The sequence below is a fragment of the Pongo abelii genome, chromosome 2, assembly GCF_028885655.2.
Source record: "Pongo abelii isolate AG06213 chromosome 2, NHGRI_mPonAbe1-v2.0_pri, whole genome shotgun sequence".
In the NCBI taxonomy this organism is placed as follows: Eukaryota; Metazoa; Chordata; class Mammalia; order Primates; family Hominidae; genus Pongo; species Pongo abelii.
In genome coordinates, this window is record NC_085928.1 from 106,726,787 (window position 1) to 106,744,240 (window position 17,454).

General features: G+C 41.4%; 1 protein-coding gene across 11 annotated transcripts in view; it reads left to right on the top strand.

Annotated features, from left to right (window-relative positions):
• The window catches only part of SMARCC1 (SWI/SNF related, matrix associated, actin dependent regulator of chromatin subfamily c member 1), a 196,820-nt gene that overhangs the window by 44,407 nt on the left and 134,959 nt on the right, over window positions 1–17,454 (top strand). For all 11 annotated transcript variants that reach the window (XM_024244357.3, XM_054550867.2, XM_054550863.2 and 8 more), the window contains 3 exons: window positions 1,828–1,920; window positions 8,839–8,908; window positions 17,120–17,189. In XM_024244357.3, coding sequence (XP_024100125.2) covers window positions 1,828–1,920; window positions 8,839–8,908; window positions 17,120–17,189 — 233 coding nt within the window. The remainder of the gene's footprint in view (window positions 1–1,827; window positions 1,921–8,838; window positions 8,909–17,119; window positions 17,190–17,454) is intronic.

Sequence of the window (17,454 nt, forward strand, 5' to 3'; positions counted from 1 at the left end):
AGGCACGGTGGCTCACGCCTGTAATCCCAGCACTTTGGGAGGCCGAGGCAGGCAGATCACGAGGTCAGGAGATCGAGACCATCCTGGCTAACACGGTGAAACCCTGTCTCCACTAAAAAAAAAAAAAAAAAGAAAAATTAGCTGCGCGTGGTTCCAGGTACCTGTAGTCCCAGCTACTCGGGTGGCTGAGGCAAGAGAATGGTGTGAACCTGGGAGGCGGAGCTTGCAGTGAGCCGAGATTGCTCCCCTGCACTCCAGCCTGGGCAACAGAGCGAGACTCCGTCTCAAAAAACAAAAACAAAAAACCGATTGGCTCTCAAAAAAAAAAAAACCAGATTGGCTTTACTGGATTGCCAAAAGAACAAAGGAAGAAAATGAATGTTCTGAAAGGTATTGTTTTATTATTTTTATGGGTGTTTGGGGATTAGAGCTATGATTAATCTTGTCTTTAAGAGTATTAAAATTTATGGTGAAATAATTTATGATAATTTTCTTAATTTTACCTAATGTATTGTTTGAGTTGTCTTTATTTTATTATTTTATTTTTATTTTCTTTGAGACAGGGTCTCACTCTGTCACCCAGGCTGGAGTGCAGTGGTGCAGTCAGAGCTAGGCTCACTGTAGCTTTGAACTCTCGGGCTCAAGTGATCCTCCCACCTCAGCTTCCCCTGTAGCTGGGACTACAGGCACACGCCATCACACCTGGCTAATTTTTTTGTATCTTCTGTAGAAATGGGGTTTTGCCATGTTGGCCAGGCTGGTCTCAAATTCATGAATTCAAGCAATTTGCTTGCTTGGCCTCCCAAAATTCTGGGATTACAGGCATGAACCACAGAGTCCGGCCTGCCTTCATTTTATTTAGTATAAACACTATTCCATCCTACTGTTCACTTGATTGAATATTTTCTTTGGATTTGTTCCATGGTTGTACCATAAATATACATATTATTTCTCTAAATGTATTATAACCTGGAAAAGAATGCTTAATGTCCTTATTTGTGTTTCCTAATATGTTTATTGTTTGATAATTTATGGTGATCACTAAATTAACCTTCCTGGGGAGAGGTAGCTGGCAAAAATTCAGTTAGATGTTATTGTTAACTTAATATGTGGAAGTTGTTTGTCCCACAGATTCTTAGCTAGGGAAACAATTGGATATGTTTTGTTTGTTGGGTGAGAGTTTTCTTCATGATTTGGGGAGTTAACATACGTGTTTTGCCATTGCTATTTTTTATTTATTTTTATTTATTTTATTTTATTTTGTATATATATTTTTTGAGATGGAGTCTCACTCTGTCACCCAGGCTGGAGTTTAGTGGTGCGATCTCGGCTCACTGCAAGCTCCAACCTCCCGGGTTCACGCCATTCTCTTGCCTCAGCCTCCCGAGTAGCTGGGACTACAGGCGCCCACCACCACGCCTGGCTAATTTTTTTGTATTTTTAGTAGAGACAGGGTTTCACCGTGTTAGCCAGGATGGTCTCGATCTCCTGACCTCATGATCCACCCATCTCGGCCTCCCAAAGTGCTGGGATTACAGGCGTGAGCCACTTGCCATTGCTATTTTTAAGATTAACTGTAATCCCTTCCATAGCTAAAAACACTATATTAGACCATTAAAGTAAATTTGGGTAAAATTGGGGAGGAAGATTAATCTGGCAATCTGGTATGGTATCTTAATGAAAAAGTTGCTGAATTTCTTTAGGTCATGCTTCTCAATATTTTTTGTGGCAGAAAAGGTTATCTGGGGGTGGTTTGTATATTGCATAAATAATGTGATATTATTTCAAAACTAAGAGAATTTGAAAGTCTGTTCTTTTCATCCTCAGAACAATTGTTTGACCAGACCCAACATCTACCTCATTCCAGACATTGATCTGAAGTTGGCTAACAAATTGAAAGATATCATCAAACGACATCAGGTAATAGACACAATCACTTCAGATAATAATAGACACGATCACTTCATTTTGTAGTTGTAAGCCTCTAATAAATGTCAACCATAGTAATGTTTTGGATTTTTTGATACATTTGCATCAAAAGAAATTTTTTTCTTGAGTTTTTTTTTTTTTCTTTATAGAGATGAGGTGTCACTTTGTTGCCCAGGCTGGAGTGCAGTGGCACTATCCTAGCATCCTTGCTCACTGTAGCTTTGGACTCCTGGGTTCAAGAGATCTTCCAGTTTTTTTGTTGTTGTTGAGAGAGTCTCGCGCTGTCACCCAGGCTGGAGTGCAGTGGTGCAATCCCGGTTCGTTGCATCCTCTGCCTCCGAGGTTCAAGCGATTCTCGTGCCTCAGCCTCCGAAATTGCTGGGACTACAGGTGTGTGCCACCAGACCCCGCTGATTGTACTTTTCGTAGAGGTGGGGTTTTGCCATGTTGATGAGCCTGGTCTCGAACTCCTGACCTCAAGTGATCTTCCCACCTCAGCCTCCCAAAGTGCTGGGATTACAGGCATGAGCCACTGTGCCCGGCCACGATGGTTTCTCACTATGTTCCCAGGCTGGTCTTGAATTCCTGGCTTCAAGTCATCCTCTAGCCTCGCCCTCCCAAAGTATTAGGATTGATTATAGGTGTGAGCCACCATACCTGGCCTCTTTTTGAGTTCTTAAAGTACCAATGTTTTTTTCTCTCCCCTCATCTTTAGCTTTTAGCCTGGAATAGCATTTAATAAAGTCATTGGTATGGAGTCATTAGTCTTATTGTAAAGTGTGCTTACATAGACCTAAGGAGACCAGTGTATTATGTATCACAGAACTCTACATCACAGAGATTATAAAGTCAAATAGAGTTGGTAACATAATTGTTGGTAAGAAGAAATGAAATATTACTTTCAAGTAATCCTGTCTCCCCTAACCCCCCATTTTATGTATTCTGTTACATATATGATTTAAAAAAAACAGTTGAAGACCGGGCGTAGTGGCTCACGCCTGTAATCCCAGCACTTTGAGAGGCCAAGGCGGGCAGATCACGAGGTCAGGAGATCGAGACCATCCTGGCCAACATGGTGAAACCCCGTCTCTACTAAAAATACAAAATTAGCTGGGCATGGTGGCATGCCACTGTAGTCCCAGCTACTGGGGAGGCTGAGTCAGGAGAATCACTTGAACCCAGGAAGTGGAGGTTGCAGTGAGCTGAGATGGCGCCACTGTGCTCCTGGTGACAGAGCAAGACACCGTCTCAGAAAAATTCTGCCCCCCTCAAGCTTGCTTTGTCTTGATACACATGTACTAGTACTGTCTTCTGACATCTTAGCCTTCTTCTTCTGACTTCATTTTAGGCTGAGACTTTGGGTATTTACTACATGTAAGTTTATGATTACACGTGACTAAACTGTAATTAAGCCCATCACATAGTAAGCTAGCTGAGGAGACTTATGTAGAAGATAATTTTCTGAAACATTCTTTGTGTGACTGCGTTTTATGGATCCTTAGAATTGGTTGAGAAACCTCATGAAATGTCTTTTTTTCCTGCTGCAAAAGAGATTACCAATTGAATTATGTTTTAGCATTTAGTAAAATATCTTGCATGTTCTGAAAGTTAATGTTTCTAATACTGCTTGCAATTATAGATTGAGTACATTCTTCCTCTTATATATGACATCTCTCTCAAAGTGTAAGGTAATATAATTATTTTATCATATTGGGCAATCTGAAGTCCATTTCCTTTTTTCACTAGTATTATGGCTTTGAACAGATCCCTTAAACCTCTCTTTTGGAATATCTTTTTATTGGATTGACTGTCAAATGCAGTTTAAAGTATATGTGGAATGTTACCAGGGTAGAAGTAGAACAAATTAACCTGCTGTTTCTTGCCTTGAAGCTGAAATTACCTACTCTTTTTGCTACCGGGTCACACTGGAAACATTTTATATATTGCCTACAATTTATGCTGAATATTTAGCTGTTACATATATGTATATATATGTTACATATATACACACACACGTACATATATGTGTGTATATATACGTATATACACACACGTGTGTGTATATATACATGTGTATATATACTTTTTTTTTTTTTTTTTTTTTTTGGAGACAGAGTCTCACTCTGTCACCCAGGCTGGAGTGCAGTGGCTTGATCTCGGCTCACTGCAAGCTCCGCCTCCTGGGTTCACGCCATTCTCTTGCCTCAGCCTCCTGAGTAGCTGGGACTACAGGTGCCCGCCACCACGCCTTGCTAATTTTTTTGTATTTTAGTAGAGACAGGGTTTCGATCTCTTGACCTCGTGATCCGCCCGCTTCGGCCTCCCAAAGTGCTGGGATTACAGGCGTGAGCCACCGCACCCGGCCCTTGCGCTGCTAATTTTTGTATTTTTTAGTAGAGATGGGGTTTCACCATATTGGAAAGGCTGGTCTCGAATTCCTGACTTCATGATCTGCCCAAAGTGCTGAGATTACAGTCATGAGCCACCTTGCCCGGCCTTCTTGTTGTTCTTTTTTTAACAACAGGTGTGCTCCACTGCACCTGGCTATTTTATTTTTATTTTTGAAGAGACAGGGTCTTGCCTAGGCTGGTCTCAAGCTCCTGGCCTCAAGAGATTGCCCCTGCCGCCTCGGCCTCCCAAAGTGCTGGGATTGCAGGCGTGAGCCACGGAACCCGCCCTGCAGCACCCCCCTCCACCAGCCACCCTGCTCCTTTTTTTAAATAGAAGGTTTGTGGAAACTGTGTCAGGCAAGTCTGTTGGTGCCATTTTCCCAACAGCATGTGCTTACATTATGTCTGTATATCACATTTTGGTAATTCTCACAGTATTTCAAACTTTTTTAGTTTTTTGCTTGTTTATTTGTTTTTTTTTGAGATAAAGTCTTTCTCTGTCGCCCAGGCTGGAGTGCAATGGCGCGATCTCGGCTCACTGCATCCTCCACCTCCCGAGTTCAAGCAGTTCTCTGCCTCAGCCTCCTGAGTACCTGGGATTACAGGCACCCGCCACCACGTCCGGCTAATTTTTGTATTTTTAGTAGAGACGGGGTTTCACTGTGTTGGCCAGGCTGGTCTTGAACTCCTGACCTCGTGAGCCACCCCCCCCCCCCCCCGCCCCCCCTCGGCCTCCCAAAGTGCTGGGATTACAGGTGTGAGCCACCGTGCCTGGCTTACTTTTTTAGTATTATTATACATGTTATAGTGATCTGTGATAGGTGCTATTTGATATTATTTTAATTGCTTTGGTTTATCACAACACCCATAGAAGATGGTGAAGTTAATTGATAAATGTATGTGTTCTGACTTCTCCACTGACTGGCCACTTCTCTATCTCTCTACCTCTTGTCTAGCCTGCCTATTCCCTGAGACCCACAAGTATTAAAATTAGGCCAATTAATAACCCTACAATGGCCTCTAGCTGGTCAAGTCAAAGGAAGAGTTGCTTATCTCTCACTTTAAATCAAAAGCTAGTAGTGATTTAGTTTAGTGAGGAAGGCATGACAAAAGCCAAGATAAGCTGAGAACTTGGCTTCTTAAGCCAAACAGCCAGGCTTTTAGTGCAAAGGAAAAGTTTTTGAGGGAAATTAAAAGTGGGACTGTAGTGAACATGCAAATGATAGGATGCAAAACATGCTTATTGCTGATACTGAGAAAGTTTCAGTGGTCTGGTTAGGAGATCAAAGCAGCCCAACATTTCCTTAAGCTAAATTCTAATCCAGAACAAAGGCCTAACTCTCTTCGATTCTGTGAAGGCTGAGAGAGGTGAGGAAGCTGCAGAAGGAACGTTTGAAGCCAGCAGAGGTTGCCTAATGAGGTTTAAGGAAAGAAGCCGTTTTCAGAACATAGAAATGCAAGTTGAAGCAGCAAGTGCTAATGTAGAAGCTGCAGCAAGTTATCCAGAAGATTTAGTAAAGATAATTGGTGAAGCTGGCTACACCAAGCAACAGATATTCAATGTAAATGAAATAGTCTTCTATTAAAATAAGATGCTATTTAGGGCTGTCATAGTTGGAGAAGTCAATGCCTGGCTTAAAAGCTTCAGCCAGGCTATTTTGTGGCTTAATGCAGTTGGTGACTGTAAGTTGAAGCCAATGGTCGTTTGCCATTCTGACAATAGTAAGGCCCTACAGATTATGCTACATCTATTTTGCCTGTGCTCCATAACAAAACAGCAAAGCCTAGATGACAGCACATCTATTTACAGTATGGTTTACTGAATACTTTAAGCCCACTGTAGAGACCTACTGCTCAGGAAAAACAATTTCTTTTGAAATATTACTGCTCATTGACAGTCACTTAGTCACCAAAGCCTCTGTTGCAGATGTGCAAGGAAATTAATGTTATTTCTATGCATAGTAACACAACTTCCATTCTGCAGCCATGTTTTAAGGAGTATTTCGACTTTCAAGTCTTGTTATTTAAGAAATACATTTTGTAAAGATAGAGCTGCTATAGTTAGTGATTCTTATGATGGATCTGGGTAAAGTAAATTGAAAATCTTCTGGAACAGATTCATCATTCTTGATGCCACTAAGAACACATGCAATTCATCAGAGGTCAAAATATCAACAGTAACAGAAGTTTGGAAGACGTAGATTGTGACCCTCGTGATTGACTTTGAGGGGTTAAAGACTTTAGTAGAGGAAGTAACTACAGACGTGGTTCAAATAAGAGAACTAGAATTTGAAGTGAAGCTGGAACATGTGACTGAATTGCCGCGATCTCATGACAAAACTTGAACAGATGGAAGAGTTGTTTCTTATGGATGAACAAAGTGGTTTCTTGACATGGAATCTACTCCTGGCACAGTTGCTGTTAACATTGTTGAAATGAGAACAAAGGATTTTAAATATTACATAAATTTAGTTGATAAAGCAAGCAGCAGGGTTTTGAAAGAAATTCTGCTGTGTGTAAAATGCTGTCAGCATCGCATGCTACAGAGAAATCATATGTGAAAGGAGTCAATCAATGTGACAAACTTTACTGTTGACTTAAGAAATTGCCACAGCCACCTTAACCTTTAGCAACCACCACACTGATCAGTCAGCTGCCAGCATCATTGAGGCAGTATCCTCCAGCAGCAAAAAGACTGATTTGCTTAAGTCTCAGGTGATTGTTGGCATTTTTTTTTTTTTTTTTGAGATGGCATTTTGCTCTTGTTGTCCAGGCTGGAGTGCAATGGTGCGATCTCGGCTCGCTGCAGCCTCTGCCTCCGCCTCCGGGTTTCAAGGGATTCTCCTGCCTCAGCCTCCTGAGTAGCTGGGATTATAGGCGCCTGCCACCACATCTGGCTAATTTTTTGTATTTTTAGTAGACACGCGTTTCACCATGTTGGCTAGGCGGTCTCGAACTTCTGACCTCAGGTGATCCACCTGCCTCGACCTCCCAAAGTGCTGGGATTACAGGCGTGAGCCACTGGGCCCGGCCGCTATTGTTAGCATTTTCTAGCAATAAAATATTTTTAAATTAAGGTACGTACACTGTTTTCTAAAACTCTGTAAACTTAACTTTTGATTTTTGTTTTGAGAGACGGTCTCTCTCACTGTATTGCCCAGGCTAACGTACACTGGCATAATCATAGTTCACTGCAGCCTTGAACTCTTGGGCTCAAATGATCCTCCCACCTCACCTCCTGAGTAGCTGGGACTACAGGCACAAAAGTGCCAGCTAATTTCTTTTTTAATTTGAGACAAGGTCTCACTGTGTTGCCCAGACTAGTCTTGAACTCCTAGGCTCAAGTGATCCTTTTACCTCAGCCTTCCAAAGTGCTGGGATTACAGGTGTGAGCAGCTGCACCTGGCCTAAATGTAACTTTTTTGTTGTTTTTTATTTTTTTGAGACGGAGTCTCACTTTGTCCCCCAAACTAGTGGTGCCGTCTTGGCTAACTGCAAACTCTGTCTCCTGGGCTCAAGTGATTCTTCTGCCTCAGCCTCCGGAATAGCTGAGATTACAGGCGTGTGCCACCACGCCCAGCTAATTTTTATATTTTTAGTAGAGATGGGGTTTCACCATGTTGGCCACGCTGGTCTCGAACTCCTGACCTCAAATGATCCACCTGGCTCCCAAATTGCTAGGATTACAGACATGAGCCACCACACCCGGCCATAAATGTAACTTTTATATGCATCAGGAAACTAAATTTGTGCAACTAATTTTGTAATGCTTTATTACGGTGGTCTGAAACTGAACTTGACAATATATCTGTGTTATGCTTGCACATAGTCCTAGCTTATGGCTCAAGGCCAGGAATGGCATTGATTCACTTGAAGTAATGATGATTTGTGATGACTTTGGAAGTAATTTTAAGAAGTAGTAGTACCTGATTGAACACAGTGGCTCACACCTGTAATCCCAGAACTTTGGAAGGCCAAGGCAGGCAGCTCACCTAAGGTCAGGAGTTCAAGACCAGCCTGACCAACATGGTGAAACCCCATCTCTACTAAAAATAGAAAAATTAGCCAGGCGTGCTGGCGGGTGCCTGTAATCCCAGCTACTCGGGAGGCTGAGGCAGGAGAATCATTTGAACCCAGGAGACAGAGGAGGTTGCAGTGAGCCAAGATTGTGCTGCTACACTGTAGCCTGGGTGACAGAGCAAGACTCCATTTCAGGAAAAAAAAAGAATTAGTAGTACCCATATTACTGATATGGATACCCAGAGAGAGACATCTGTAGAGAACTAGCTAATAGGTGCTCGAATTACTTTTTCTATACAGCAGTCTAAACTGTGCAGACAATTTTTTGGTGTATTGTTGTTAATCACTTTTTTTATTTGACTAAAAAGAAGCAAGTCTTTTTTAATAAAGTCTATAAGTAAAACCATGCTTTTAGAATTTGTATGGAATTTGTATCTGGGATCTCATAGTTCATTGCCATGTGCTTTATTTTTGTGGTTTTTGTTCATTTGCTTTCCAGGGAACATTTACGGATGAGAAGTCAAAAGCTTCCCACCACATTTACCCATATTCTTCCTCACAAGACGATGGTAAGTTAGTTTTGTGTTGTGAACAGATAAGCTCATACATCATACCAAATGGATTTTATGTCATATCCTCAAAGACTTAAACAGAATAACCAGCTTTTTATTTGTTTTTGTTTTGTTTTGAAGATGGAGTCTGTCACCCAGGCTGGAGTGCAGTTGTGCGATCTCAGCTCACTGCCACCTCCACCTCCCGGGTTCAAGAGATTCTCCTGACTCAGCCTCCTGAGTAGCTGGGAATATAGGCGCCCATCACCATGCGCAGCTCTAATATTTGTATTTTTAGTAGAGACAGAGTTTCACCATGTTGGCCAGGATGGTTTCAATCTCTTGACCTCGTGATCTGCCCACCTTGGCCTCCCAAAGTGGTGGGTTTAAAGGTGTGAGCCACTGCGCCAGCCAACATTAACTTTTAAAAGATGTAGTAGAAGCTATGCCTAGAGGAACATTTATTTCTTTATATTAGGAAAGGAGAAAGGTTAGAAATCAGTGGTCCAAACATCTTTCTTAAGAAATTAGAAAAACTACACCAAATTAAACCTAACAAAAAAGGAAATAATAAAAGCAAAAATTAGTGATGTAGAAAATACACATTAGTGAGATATTCAGCAATGTCAAGTGGTTCTTAGACTAATGGGGGCCAGACCTGGTGTCTCACGCCTGTAATCCCAGCAGTTTGGGAGGCCGAGGTGGGTGGATCACTTGAGGTCAGGAGTTTGAGATCAGCCTGACCAAAATGGTGAAACCCCATCTCTGCTAAAAATACCAAAAATTAGCTGGGTGTGCTGGCACCCATTTGTAACCCCAGCTACTTCGGAGGCTAAGGCAGGAGACTCGCTTGAACCTGGGATGTGGAGGTTACAGTGAGTCAAGATCTTGCCACTGCACTCCAGCCTGGGCGACAGAAGGAGACTCCATCTCAAAAAAAAAAAAGAAGGACTAATAAGGTGGTTAAATCCGGGTGTGGTGATATGTGCCTGTATTCCAGCTCCTCTGGAGGCTGAGGTGGGAGGATCACTTGAGGTCAGGAGTTAGAGGCTGTGGCATTGATAATTGTGCCTTTGCGTAGCCATTGCACTCCAACCTGGGCAACATAGTGAAATCTCATGTCTTAAAAAACAAGGCCTGGCGCTGTGGCTCAGGCCTATAATCCCAGCACTCTGGGAGGCCAAAGCTGGTGGATCATCTGAGGTCAGGAGTTTGAGACCAGCCTGACCAACATGATGAAATTTAACCGGGAGTGGTGGCAGGTATCTGTAATCCTAGCTACTTGGGAGGCTGAGTCAGGAGAATCGCTTGAACCTGGGAGGTGGAGGTTGCAGTGAGCTGAGATTGCACTACTGCACTCCAGCCCGGGCAAGAAGAGCGAAACTCTGTCTTACCAAAAAAAAAAAGAAGATACCTATTGGTAAAAGAGGAAAATAGCCAAAACCTAGGTTAAAATAATTAGGTGAATGGATAAACAAATTGTGGTATGTACACACAGTGCAATAGTTTTTTTTGAGACGGAGTCTTTGTTCTGTCACCCAGGCTAGAGTGCAGTCGTGTGATCTCGGCTCACTGCAACCTCCACCTCCTGGGTTTAAGTGATTCTCCTGCCTCAGCCTCCTAAGTAGCTGGGATTACAGGATTACAGGTGCCCACCACCATGCCCGGCTAATTTTTGTATTTTTAGTAGAGTTGGGGTGTCACCGTCTTGGCCAAGTTGGTCTTGAACTCCTGACCTTGTGATCCACCTGCCTCGGCCTCCCAAAGTCCTGGGATTATAGGCGTGAGCCACCGCGCCCGGCCAGTTTTTTTGTTTTAAGACAGAGTCTTGCTGTGTCACCCAGAATGGAGTGTAGTGGCGTCATCTTGGCGTACTGCAGCCTCTGCCTCCTGGGTTCAAGCGATTCTCCTGCCTCAGCCTCCCGAGTAGCTGGGACTACAGGAGTGCACCACCACACCCAGCTAATTTTTTTTGTATTTTTAGTAGAGACAGGGTTTCACCATGTTGGACAGGCTTGTCTCAAACTCCTGACCTCAAGTGATCCAAACGCCTCAGCCTCCCAAAGTGCTGGGATTAGAGGCGTGAGTCACCACTCCTGGCCCCACACAGTGGAATATTATTCAGCCTTGAAAAAAGAAGGAAATTTTAACACATGCTAATAACATGGACAAATACCATATGATTCCAATTTTATGAAGTACGCGAAGTAGTGAAATTCATTGATACTGAATGTAACATGGTTATCAGAGACTAAGAATTTGACCACCTTAGATAAAATCATACAGAATTTGTCTTTTTATGATTAATTTGTTTTGCTTAGTGTAATGTCTTCAAAGTTTATTCATGTTACAGCATGTGCTAGAATTTCCTTTTTAAGCCTGGCTAATGCTCCATCAGGGAGTTGCTGTTCATTGGGTGTAGGGTTTTAGTTTGATAATGTGCAGAGAGATCTGGAGATTGGACATGCAACACTGGGTGTACCTAACACTACTGAACTGCTTACTTATAAAATGGTTAAAATGGTAAATTTTATGTTTACCGTCTTAACAGAAAGCAAACAAAACACTAATTAATAGAATTAAGCATTGGCAATAACAATAATAATGATGAAGCAATCCAAATAGAGTTAAACACTTTAAAAGTGTTCCACCATGTAGAGCTAAATTGTTTCCACTGTTTTCTTGTTTGTTTTCTATATCCATACATATTAGTTGCCTTTCAGCTTCCTGACTGGGCTGTGTTCTCTCTTTATTTTTATTTTTTAAATTATTTTAAATTATTATTAAATATATTAGAGATGGGTGTCTCACTATATTTCCTAGGCTGGTGTTGAACTCCTGGAATCAAGCAGTCCTCCCACCTCAGCCTCCCAAGTAATGTTGTTTATTATTTTTTAATAACAGGCTAATTGAGATATAATCCACATACCATAAAATTCACCTGGTTTTTTTTTTTTTTTTTTGGGGAGATGGAGTCTCACTCTTTTACTCAGGCTGGAGTGCAGTGGCGTGATCTTGGCTCACTGCAGCTTCCGCCTCCCAGGTTCGAGCGATTCTCCTGCCTCAGCCTCCTGAGTAGCTGGGATTACAGGCACCCACCACGACACCCAGCTAATTTTTGTATTTTTAGTAGAGATGGGGTTTCACCATGTTGGCCAGGCTCGTCTTGAACTCCTGACCTCAGGTGATCCACCCGACCCAGCCTCCCAAAGTGTTGGGATTACAGGCGTGAGTCACCGCGCCTAGCAAAATTCACCATTTTAAAATGCACAGTTGGGCTGGGCCCGGTGGCTCATGCCTGTAATCCTGGCACTTTGGGATGCTGAGGCAGGCGGATCACCTGAGGCCAGGATTTTGAGACCAGCCTGGCCAACATGGTGAAACCCTGTCTCTACTAAAAACACAAAAAAATAACTGGGCATGGTGGCGGGCACCTGTCATTCCAGCTACTTGGGAGGCTGAGGCAGGAGAATTGCTCGAACCCAGGAGACGGAGGTTGCAGTGAGCCAAGATGGCATCACTGCGCTCCAGCCTATATGACAGAGTGAGACTCCATCTCCAAAAAATATATATATATAATAATAAAGTGCACAATTGAAAATTTTTTAGTATATTTACAGTTGTGCAGCCATCACTGTTAATTTCAAAATGTTTTCATCACTTTAAAAATCCGTACCTATTAGCAGTCACTTTCCCTTCTCTCACCTTAGTCCTTGACAACCAGCAGTCTACTCTCTTGCTGTATGGATATATTTGTTCAGGACATTTCGTAGAAATGAAAGCATAATGACATACGATCTCTGATGTCTCACTCTTTTCATTTAGCATAATATTTTCAAGGTGAATCTGTTTGATATGGTATTCCTTTTTTATTGTGGTAAAAAACATAACATTTATCTTAATCATTTTTACATATACAGTATAGTAGTGTTAAGTATAAACATCTTGTTGTGCAATAGTTTTTTTTTTTTTTGTGGAGACGGTCTTTTTCTGTTATCTAGGCTGGAGTGCGGTGGTGCGATCATGGCTGCATGTATGTAGCCTTGTCCTCCCACCTCAGCCTCCCAAGTAGCTGGGACTAGTGGTGGACAACATCACACATGGCTAATTTAAAAACAATTTTTGTAGAGATATGTTGCCTGCCTCACTTAGCCTCCCAGTGTTTTGGGATTACAGGCGTGAGCCACTGTGCACAGTCATGTGCAAGAGATCTTTAGAACTTTTTCATGTGGCAGAACTGATACTCTGTACCCATTAAACATCTCTTTTTCTCTTTCCCCTAGCACAGGGATGTCCGATCTTGGGTTCCCTGGGCCACATTGGAAGAATAATAATTGTTTTGGGCCACACATAAAATACAGTAATACTAGCAATAGTGGATGAACTTAAAACACACCCAGAAAAACTCATAATGTTCTAAGAAAGCTTATGAATTTGTGTTGGGCTACATTCAAAGCCATCCTTGGCTGCACGTAGCCCATGGGTCTTGGGTTGGACAAGTTTGTGCCACTGCTTTTGATTACCATTCTGTTTCTAAGAGTTCGACTACTCTAGTTACCTAATATAAGTGGAATCATTTAGTATTTGTATTATTGTGACTGGCCTATTTTACTTAGTACAGTGTCCTTATTGTTCATGTTGTGGCATGTGCCTGTATTCCATTATATTTGTATACCATTTTTTATGTATTCATACATAGATGGACATTTAGGTTGCTTTTGCATTTTGGCTATTGTGAATACTGCTCTAATGAACATGGGTGTGCAAGTATCTCTTCAGCATCCTACTTTCATCCTACTTTCTTTTGGGCATATATCCAGAAGTGGAATTGCTAGATCGTATGGTAATACTGTTTTTAATTGTTTTGAGGACCGTTTCATAGCTGCTATATCATTCTACATACTTACCAATGGTGCACAATGGTTCCAGTTTCTCTGTATTTTTGTTAACACTTGTTATTTTTTGTTTTGTTATAATGGTCATCCTAACAGATAAAAGCTGATATATCATTGTTTTGATTTTCATTGTCCTGATGATTAGTGACATTGAGTATCTTTTCATATGCTTATTGGTCATTTGTATATCATCTTTGGAGAAATACCTACTCAAGTACTTTTTATGTTTTTATTTTTTATTTTTATTTTTTAATTTTTTGAGACGGAGTTTCGCTCTTGTTGCCCAGGCCTAAAGTGCAGTGGTGTGGTCTCAGCTCGCTGCAACCTCCACCTCCCAGGTTCAAGCATTTCTGCCTCAGCCACTCAAGTAGCTGGGATTACGGGCCCCTGCCACCATGCCCAGCTAATTTTTGTAGTTTTAGTAGAGACAAGGTTTCATCATGTTGGCCAGGCTGGTCTCAAACTACTGACCTCAGGTGATCTGCTGCCTCGACCTCCCAAAGTGCTGGGATTACAGGCGTGAGCCACCACGCCTGGCCTCCTTTTTAAATTGTTTGTCGTTGTTCAGTTCTGGCCTTTTAAATTTTTTTTTTTTTTTTTAATTAAGATGGAATTTCATTCCGTCACCCTGGCTGGTTGCAGTGAGCTGAGATCGCGCCACTGCACTCCAGCCTGGGCAACAGAGTGAGACTCCGTCTCAAAAAAAAAAAACCACACCCAACAAAAAAACCCAATTCTGTTCTTCTAGCCAAGCTAATTTCAATTATTATATTAACTGTATGATATGCTAATTATTAACTGTATTTTATATTATACTAATTATTATATCAACTGTGTATTTGTATTTTCTATGTTCTTGTTGCTCTGGCATTTGATGACCTGGGGAGAGATTGCCCTTTTGAGGGCTAGCTAATTTCTGAAGATAATAACTTCACTAGGAGCACATCTTTCATATGTAAACCAACCAATCTGAGTATATAGCTGTAACTGTCTCCTAATCTAATTCTCACACACCAAACCAGTATTTCCCCTTTTCTAAATCATTCCAGGGCGAGGTACCAGGCAACTGGAGACAACCTCTGTACCCCAGTGTTTCTTGCAATTATTCAGCCATCCCTACCTTAAACTGTTACTCTGCCCCATGTTACCTTTTCTATGGAAACCCCAATACAGGCTTTGGCTTAGGCTTCCCCTTGTTCCTGTCTTCTACCTCTTGACTATTGTGATGCCTCTGCAGTGGCTCTGCATGGTATGTTCTTTTCCTTCTTTTGGGATATATAAGTAATTCATCTTTCAATGGCATTGGCCTTACTCTTTTGTCATTCAGCCATACTTCTATAAATTAATTCTTGGGTATAAATTTGTAATACCTGGGAAGAGGGCGAGTTTACATCTCACACCTTTTGTTGTTTCTGCTATTGGGAAATTTTTCAAAGAATTTAAAAAAATTGTCTTGATAAAAATCAAAAATTTTTTTGGCCAGGCACAGTGGCTCATGCCTGTAATCCCAGCACTTTGGGGGGCCGAGGTGGTAGATCACCTGAGGTCAGGAGTTTGAGATGAGCCTGATCAAAATGGAGAAACCCCATCTCTACTAAAAATACAAAAAATTAGTCAGACATGGTGGCGCATGCCTGTAATCCCAGCTACTTGGGAGGCTGAGGCAGGAAAATCACTTGAACCCGGGAGGCAGAGGTTGCGGTGAGCCGAGATCGTACCATTGCATTCCAACCTGGGCAACAAGAGTGAAACTCCGTCTCAAAAAAAAAAAAAAAAAAAAAAAAAAAATCAAAATTTGTATCAAAGTCAGCTGTGGTTAGGAAAGATACCTTTTCTTCTTTTTCATAAAGGTGCATAGTCTTTGATAATGGACTCAGTATTCTGAAAGGCAGCTTTTACTAGTTAGAACATCACCAAGACACACTTAACGGGACAGGACAGGTTAGTTTAGATAGTCGGGATTTAGAAAGATCCTCTGGCCCCTTCTTTTCTTTATTCCTCTGCCATGTTGGGTTACCATGTTAGGGAACAGGGCCTGATTCTGTCATTTTCACCTTTTGTTTTGAGATGGGGACTCACTCTTGCCCAGCCTGAAGTGTAAGAGTGCACTTATTAATAGCTCATCGCAGCCTCAAACTATAATGCTCGTGATCTTCCTGCCCTAGCCTCCTGAGTAGCTGGGAGTATAGATGCACACCACTATGCCTAGCTATTTACTTTTATTTTTAAAAATTTTTAAGAGACTGAATCTCACTTTGTTGCCCAGGGTGGTCTTGAACTCCTGGGCTCAAGTAATCTTCCTGCCCGTGCCTCCAAAAGTGCTGGGATTACAGGCATGAACCACCACACCTGGCCCCCTTTCACTTTCTTTTAATATAGTTAGGTGAGTCATTGTATACTTCAAAAACAGCACAGGTATGAGGGCTTCATGGCTTTATTCAGTGAAAGTGAGGCTATATCTTGTTAAAACCTGCACTGGAAAGTAATTTTTACTTGGCTAATTTACTTAGATCTGTTTGTTTGTTTGTTTGTTTTTTGCTGTGGGCTTTAAGGGGGCTTACTTCAGAACTTCTCTCTTACTATTAGGCATACATTTTCTAAGCTAAATTCAGACTACCAAAGAAGCACATGATAACCAATGCTGAAATGTGGAGGTAATTTAACTGTGATTAGAATACTAAGAATCACTTTATTATATAATTTGCACTTATCTTTGGAAAAAAGTCTACAATATGTAATCACATTGCTTACATTCTTGTTGGGAGGGCTAACAGGTATGAGGCAGTTAAAGAATAGTAAAAATAGTATTTTTGGTAAAAGCTTTGATGTAGCACTTTACAGCTTATAGGACATCAGAAAAAGGGAATCTAGAGGAAGCAGAGTAGTTAGTAAAACTTTCATCAATGAGATGAAGTACGGTTTACATCTTGAAAGATGTGTAATAATTGCTAAGCCTCACAGAAAGAGGGATGAGAGGTTCACCATGGGAAGTGAAGCGTTAAATAATATGGTGATTATTATTTGGGTAGAAGAGAGAGGGGAGGCTGGTGGGTGAATGGGATGGGAGTATTTTACCACAGTGGATAATTGGTTTTGTCAAGAGTGATGGATAGTAGACCTACAGTTTGGAAAGTCTGAAAGACTGAGAAATTTCCCTTTAATCTGGTAGATAGTACTCAGTTAGAAAACTTTTTCTTTCCAAACCAGCAACAGCATGTTCGAAAAATGTTGTTCGTTAGCAAACTAAAACATCTTAGTAAAAATTAAGGCTAAAAATCATAGTTTCTTTATTATTTTGTCAGTTTGAGTAAAGTTGTTTCTTTTTCTCTTCCAGAAGAATGGTTGAGACCAGTGATGAGAAAAGACAAGCAAGTGTTAGTGCATTGGGGCTTTTACCCAGACAGGTAATGTTCATATGCTGTGAGACCTGGTATAAAGATTTCTGTGAAAGGAAGGCGCATTTATTTATAGTTTTATTTTCTGAACAGTGACAATTTGTTGCTTTGTATTTAGTCATTTTTCTCACTTACGGAGTCTTTTATTGACTGTTTTCTTATTTTTAAGGTACAAAATTTAATGAGGTCACCATTAAATGGTGAATGAATAAGCCATAAATGGCTTTATTTAGCTTTAAAAAAAACTGGTATCAAGGCTGGGTGCGGTGGCTCA